Source organism: Galendromus occidentalis, unplaced genomic scaffold, assembly GCF_000255335.2.
Source record: "Galendromus occidentalis unplaced genomic scaffold, Mocc_1.1 scf7180000077520, whole genome shotgun sequence".
NCBI classification, from domain to species: Eukaryota; Metazoa; Arthropoda; class Arachnida; order Mesostigmata; family Phytoseiidae; genus Galendromus; species Galendromus occidentalis.
Window position 1 is genome coordinate 47,433 of NW_003805508.1, and position 7,349 is coordinate 54,781.

At 52.6% G+C, this 7,349-nt stretch overlaps 1 protein-coding gene across 1 annotated transcript; it reads right to left on the reverse strand.

The window, feature by feature from the left end:
- Positions 1-4,614: 4,614 nt before the first annotated feature.
- On the reverse strand, positions 4,615-7,036 carry Gyg (glycogenin 1). Its single transcript, XM_029112605.1, has 5 exons — positions 6,826-7,036; positions 5,758-6,074; positions 5,335-5,643; positions 5,065-5,220; positions 4,615-4,947 (listed from the first exon to the last, which is right to left on the reverse strand). Exons 1-5 carry the CDS (start codon positions 7,034-7,036, stop codon positions 4,747-4,749), a joined length of 1,194 nt encoding a protein of 397 aa, XP_028968438.1. The 3' UTR covers positions 4,615-4,746.
- Positions 7,037-7,349: the final 313 nt, after the last annotated feature.

The window sequence follows — 7,349 nt, forward strand, 5'->3', positions numbered from 1 at the left end:
AATCACTATAACTTGGTGTCTCATAACGCATCGCCTCCTCCAACTCTTTCGTCTTCTTCGTGAAGCGCGTGCGGAGCGTGCGCCTGATCATGAGTTGCGCGTTCATATCATCTCGCTCCGCCGCCGTACCCCTGGTTCCTACTCTTTGGGGGTCACATGTTTCCGATGTTTCCGCCGCCGGCGCATTGGTCAGGTCGTCAGCCATGGGTGCGAACCAGCAGTAGCGCTTGCGAGATATTCCGCCGACCGGCCGTCAGTAGGTAGGCCTAACAGGCTTGGAGGCTCAGGTGTGAGCCGTCGCCGCGCCGTCGGTTGTGGGGAGAATCCGCTTTCTGGACACCGCTGTACTGCGTGGTATCGCCGCTGGACGGAACGTGACTGGTTCTGACGTCTGAGCTGCCGGACGACGCTTGCCAATGGATGGGCACGCTGCTGGGAGCTGCGTATTTCTCCTGTTCTTCTGTCGGACCGCTTGCGCGATTCCGCCGTTATCCGGAGTCGCTGGCTGGAGCGGGCGATCTGGAATCTCGGTCTGGAACCACTTCTTAACGTGCTGATCCTTGTCTTGGTTTCCGCTGCCACCATATGATGCCACAGTTTGGCCTCGGGAAAGTACGAAACTGAATTTCGGTTTAATCGCCTAAGCCGTCGTGGTCGTCTGACCGTCTCGATGGACGGTTGGTTCTCAACTTTGTGTGTGTCCGCTGCGGCCCGTGGAGCTTCCAGACATGGATTCACGTCAGACTTCCCCCGCACTTCAGCGCTATCTATGACCACTCCACGACAGCCGTCAGCTCATCTTTATTGCAGCATATAATTCTACCTAGATATGCGTCACAGCTGTCATCTTCAGTTCTGTTGAGACTTCCGCGAGAGAGTATGGTAGGAGCAAGTCATCATGTAGAGCTCGTCGTAGGCACGTCGAGCAACTTTGCGGTACCACGTCGTCGCTGAACAACATTCTTACACCGCTGACGCGAGTCCGACCACATATCAGGAAAAAAAGAGCATAGCTCCACCGAGTGAATGCGAGACTCTCAATTTGATCCTAGATGTTCGGACTCGACACCCTCTAGGTGGGAATCGGTATCCGTCGATTGGAGTCATGGTGGGCGGGAGTTATCGCGATTGGTGAGCGATATCGTCGTGGCAACCCTCGCAACTTCGTCTCATGACGTCTCACCTCGCAGATCCCAAGGGGCCTGAGCAATAACTCAGATCGGACCTGGTCCGTCTACGCTGCCGAACATTTCGCTGTGAATCTCCCGAATATCTCAACGCTTGAGCAACAGCACCAGGAAGTCAGAGCATGTAGAGTCGCGCGGTGAATGAAAATGCCGAATACTCGATCTAGGATGAAGATAGAGGAGAGCGGGGAGATCTATACGCTTCACGAACCTGTCATCGGCGCAGAGGTCGAGCAGCCCCGGCGAAGATAATTTTTAGTTGTGCTCGACAAGAGGTAGGAAATGCGAAGAATTTCTATACATTTCTAAACTTCTTCATCGAAGCATTAAGAAGCTGGATTCACTCGGCCCATCCTCCGATTGAGGGGATCGAGATCGGCAATGACCAGTCGCTGGTTGCCTCCTTTATATCCGGAGACGAATCTTAAGAAGGGGAGGGAGGTCGCGGGGAGCGATTCGGGGTCCTCTACGTCAGAGACAACGCTCTCGATTCCATAGATTCAATGCCGTGTTTATTCATGCAGAGCATCGGATGCTTCCGGTTGAAAACCTTCGTTTTCATCGTCGACTTTATTCCAGGTCAATGGATCCATGGAGGAGGAGTAGAGAGAAAGAAGGAGGAAGGAAAGGAGGAGAAGAGCGAGAGGAGAACCTTGATCCCGGAACTTCCTCCGATCATCCAGGTCATCGCTGTGATTGAAGGGATGATGAACCCAAGTTCCCCTGATGGTTGCGTGTGATGATTCCTCTTCAGTCCCGCCTCCTTCATCGGCGGGTAACAGAAGCTCTCGGAACCTCTGCGGAGGATAGGGGTCCGTCATGCGTTCAATTGTATACCTAGCTCCAGGCAGCTCTCGCTTTGATCATCCTTAGATGGAATAATCAGATCATCATTCTTCTCGACGTTATCTGTCACTTGTGAGATTACCCGTTCCGTATCGCCCCTGAGTTCTCTATGCATAGAGAGAATAAATGAATAAAACTATGATTCCGATTCACTCATTCCGATCCCAAACTTCATCTGATAGGATAAGAAGTGAGCTTCTTCGAACAAGGAGGAGCTCGCCCTTGATTGGGAAACTTTCTCGGGAATCGCCGAGCCTCCATGCAAACGAAGGGCTTTCTGGAGTCTTCCTCGGTATGTGACTCGAGATCGGTCGATGCTCGACGCAGGAAGCGAAAGAATCGCTCAATCGATCATCCCACTGGTATTTGTTTATTCAGTATTATCCTGTTATATTACCTATTCCGTCCTGTGACTCTCCATTTATAATTTCTCTTAATTGCTATAGTTAATCTTATTTCCATCGATTCCTTGATGCTCATCGTCCGGCCCGCGATTGCGACCAACAATCTTCAGAGATGCTGTGGCACGCGAGGTTCTGAGAGATTCTGGAAGTGTGATTGAACTTGACAAATGTTCGGTTCCTTTTTATAAGTGGCTTATCAACATTTATTGCATCGCTCCCGCGAGCATGTTCCCCCAGCTGCATTGAGACTATCCTTGACTCGAAGTGAGTCGACCGGGTATTCGCTTCGTATTGATAGGAAATGATCCGATAATATCAGTGACGAGCTAGGAGCCCAGTCCTGTTTTGGCAATAAATATCAGTCATGGACGCCAATAGCGACGCCGACGGTTCGTTGGCTCTGCTTGGGTAAAAATTCTTTGTGTAGTCGATTCTGACGACTTTCCAACCAACTCTGAAAAATCATCACGAACGAGCGAGATAGCCGAACGCGCTTGAAACTCATCCCTAAGCTTGAGGAGGTTGTTGTTCTTTGGCTGGAGCTGCTGCAGGAGCCAGCACAGGAGCCGGAGCTGCCGCAGGGGCAGGCGCAGGAGCTGGAGCCGCTGCGGGAACAACTGCGGGCGCAGGACTAGGTGCCGCAGCAGCTGGAGCCGGGGCAGAAGCCGCAGCTTGAGCCGGGGCCGGGGCCGCAGCTTGAGCCGGGGCCGGGGCCGCAGCTGGTGCCGGAGCCGGATCCGCTGCAATGACTGGAGCCGGAACTACAGCAGGTGCCGGAGGAGGAGCGGCAGCAGGTATCGAAGCAGGAGCTGGTGCTGAGGCAGGAGCGGCTGGTGCAGAAGCTGGCACCGCTACAGGCGCCTTTGCTGGGGCGGGAGTCGGAGCCGCTGCAGGTGCGTTGACCGCTGTGGGAGCTGGAGAATCCGCAGGAATAGAAGCAGCTGCTGGTGTGGGAGCTGGAACCGCAGCCGGTGTGGGAGCCGCAGCTGAAGGCGTCGAACTCTGTTCAGGCGCTGGTGGGACAGAAGACTGGGCTATCGGAACTGCTGCCGGGGCGGCGATTTCTGCTGGAGGGGGAGCGGCTGAAAGTCAAAGACTTCATGACGCTCGTTCATGGAGCTCCATTCGGCGATGAATGATCGCTGCCCCGCGAATCAAGCGTTTCGTGTTAAGGGGCAGTTCGTAGTCTTATCGGTAGTCACCACACCACATAACCACTCCAAAGCGATCTAGGGGGCGGAACCTGCAAGGGTCTTCAAGTTGGCACTTGAGGTCGATGGTGCGGAGGATGGACCACTCGTTCATTCTGGAATCTCACTCGTTCTTCACATTGGGGAGCAGCGACAACAATGATCAGTTCCTTAATCGTCGGATAACTTAACAAACGGCAGCCATAGATATTTTTTCCACCTTCGACCACTACACAGTATCGCGGCGATAGTGTTGCATGCCTCCGTATGCTTAAGAAAGAGTACAAAAACTGGTCGGATTAGTCGAAAAAGATGCGCTTTGAACTGTGGACGCTATTGTAGCAGGGCTCGGATCCGTGACTGCGACTCCCCACGAGAGGGGAGTACCTCGTGACCCTCTCCCTACCCTCGGTAGGAAGTCGTCATCAAAGACGACAGATCCTCCACAGCGTTGTCTCAATCGTTCTCCTCTGCGTACGTACAAAATGTCGTCCATAGTAATGTCGGTGTTGACAGCCGCATCGACAAGAAGGCGTGAGGGAACAACGTCAGGGTTAGCTTTGACGTCTTTGGGCACTCCGGTAATCGGCTCAAGGAAAGGAACATTCGGAGTTTTGAGCAGCGGAACATCATCTTCGTCGAGGACGCCGCGAGGGACGAAGGGATAGCCATTAGATAGCTGAGATCCTTGGATATAATCGACTGCAGCGAAATTAGATAGAGGCAGTAAAGCGGGAAAAATTTTGGCCGGGGGAGACCGTGATCTGGATGCAGTTGTGAAGAACGTAACAATCGTGTTTTCGACCAGATCTGCAGCTTCGTCTTCAGCGGCCTCTTCCTGGATGGCCGGGAGAGGCGCTGGCCGATTCCACCACATCACTGGCAAAACGAACCAAAAACTCTATTGAACTCGCATACATGACAACTCAAGGAATTAGGTAGCTCAAGCCATGGCTAGTCAAAGAAGGGGCCGCAGAAAGGCGTGGGACAATTTTTAATGAAGTCTCGCATACTTTGAAAATCATAGAACCAGAGTAGGAATGCCGAAAGTAAAACAGACGCCGAAAGCCAGCTTGAGGCTCTTCTCGTCTCCCATTCACTTCAAATCTGCAGGTCGCTTCACTCACCCTGGCTCGGAGTCATCGCGGCATCGAGTTTCTTCTGAATGTTCGCAAACGCATCTGCACCCATGTAGTCGATCTGGCCGCGCTCCCATGCGAACTGCCGTCCCTCTGAACCGAGTATTTGGTCTGCGGGGAAGCTACGGAGCTCCTCTGCGCTTCTGATACTTAGTTTAGACATTTCTCCAGCGAGTCCCGCCTGCGAAAACATCAAGTACTCAATTTCATGACGGAGAAGTCTTCGCATGTAGGTCCGGAAACGAGGGATCTGATCTCCGATCTCCGAGTCATAGAGCCGCTACGAGGTGCTACGTACGCAGTCCGTAGAAAGTCTCGGCTGAACGTGACTCATAAAGATGTCCCACCAAAGTTGCAGGTGTTGTTGATAGTGACCGCAATCACAGTCGACATGGTTCGACAATAAATTATAGCTGTAATGCCAGGGTTTCCGGGCCCCAAGGAAATGGACGATCTGTGGATTCGGAGTTTCTCCTTAGCCACGAATCCGCAAGGGTGCAAAGAGGAAAGTGGTCGCATGAAAATTCAATCACTGATTGATTTGATCGTAATGAATTTGACCACGTACCTTGACGTTGTGCCCAAACTTGAGGAACGCGGGGAGGTAGGAGTAAAATGCGTTTGAGTTCATGTTGTAGATGAACGATAGGTGTCGTGCGATATCCTTGGTTGCCCAGTCACTGAAGTAACTGTTCAAAAGACCTTGATCTCCACCATCGTAACTCCCTTCGCGATCGGCTAGCGAAACAAGATCTTCGAATGTTTTCAACGAAGGCACGAAAACGAATACGCCCGAATTGAAACAGTCCGGCCATCCCACATCGGGAACGGCGCTCAACTCGGGGCGTTGAAAAAGCTCGTCGCAATTCGACAAGATCTGTTGAAAAGAAAATACTTCCTTTGAGCTGACGGACGCGTCATATCGAAGAATTCCATGCGCTCTCGTGGAATCCCGTAGGAGGCGTCATAGGAAAACGGAAATTAGGCTTACGAGCGTATCAGCGTCGAGGAAAACGCATTTGGTGTACTGTGTCAAAGTCCAGCAGTGGATTTTTGTGAAGGTGATTCCAAGTTCAGGTCGCTTCAGGACCGCCAAGTGAGCAGCGTCCTCGGAGTCGAAAGGGTTCACTTCTTGTACGAGGTCGAAAGACGATTCCAGAAGTTTTCTCATCGCAGGCGAAACCGTCGAGGTGATGAGTATCGCGAGCTGTCGACTCGTGCCGGCTTTCCTCAGCGAAGCTCCGAGTACCAATGCACCCAAGGCGTAGGTATCGTTCGTGGCTAACGTCACCCATGCTTGATCTTGTCCTGCAAAAGAGGGAGGTGCGACTTGAGCGGATATGTAGTGCTTGTCAAACAAAAAATCGTGTGTCGGCCTTCCGCGGTGACGATCTTTTCAGGCTTTTGCGGCCCCTCGCAAATTTCGGTGTCCACGACTGTTCAGGCGCATTCGGTCCCGGAGAGAAAGTCATCCACGAGAACGCAACTCAATCTCTACTTCTCTCAAAGAAGTTAGAAACTTGGGGCATGAAAAGGGATATAAACAAGAAGCGAACATCCGCCTGCCAAGCGAGTCGCCCGCGACCGAAGTGTCACCCTATCTGGGTAAGCTCGGTTGGCATCGGTCGAACAATTGTGAGTGTAAACATTGTATCCACTCGAGTCCTCTTAGGCAGACTCTCTACAGCTAACTAAGCTATTAGGAATATTTATGCGCGGTATCCAGCCGGAAAGTGGACAAGGCGGGCCTCAACCACGCCGACTTCACTTTCGGGAAAGAAACGTGGGCTAGTCACGCACTCGGGCGAAGCATGTGAGTCGACGACGTTTCAAGGTCTTTCGATTGTAAGCTGCTCTCGGCGAAGATTGAAGAGTCGGTGTTCGAACGAAAATCGTCGTCTATCAAATCCGACGTGCGTGGATGTTTAACGCCGTTAATAATTTCCGCTTACGACTGCGGGCCAGTGCTTGAACTGAATTCTTTGAGTACTTATCGGAATTGAGGCGAGCCTCCTGACAGATAGGGGATCTGAGGCAACGGATTACGATAGCGACATACCGGCGAAAGCGTCATCGTACGCTTCATCTTCTCCCCACGGAGGCTCGGTGATTTGGATCTCGGGCAACGGCGTGGACCAGCACGGCTTGCCCATCACGTCGAACAGGTCGGCTCCTCGCCGTTTTTTCCGTTTGAACGTTTTGAGTTCATGTGACGATATGAGCGAGGTACGAGTTTGTGATGATCCCGCGACTCCGAGATTGCCCCCCATTGTGAAAGACTTTCCGAGCCGCTAATCGAATCCCCGACAAGCGGTTCACCCGTTCGACACTAGCCGCTTGTGACTACATGTGCAGATCTCTGCCGTGGGACTTGGCTTCTTCCTTTGGGAAATGTTGCCTCCAGCTTTGGCATCGCTGCACCTCCGATCGCAGGTAACCTGGTCGGCGCAGTTTGGCAATCACGCGCACTCGTCCTCTGCACCCACATTCAGCACGCACGAGTGATCCAGCACGCGCATCTCTCTACTCGAGGGTCCATTAGGATTCGAATCCCATGCCCTTGCAGCCGACAGGGGCTTCTCG

Excerpts from the sequence above, each read along its gene's own strand:
- Gyg (XM_029112605.1), bottom strand. The coding sequence starts at position 7,036 with ATGGGGGGCAATCTCGGAGTCGCGGGATCATCACAAACTCGTACCTCG. Across the intron at positions 6,075-6,825 it reads GTACGATGACGCTTTCGCCG|GACAAGATCAAGCATGGGTG; the intron begins GTATGTCGCTAT and ends CCTCTTTTGCAG. Across the intron at positions 5,221-5,334 it reads AGTTTGGGCACAACGTCAAG|ATCGTCCATTTCCTTGGGGC; the intron begins GTACGTGGTCAA and ends CCGAATCCACAG.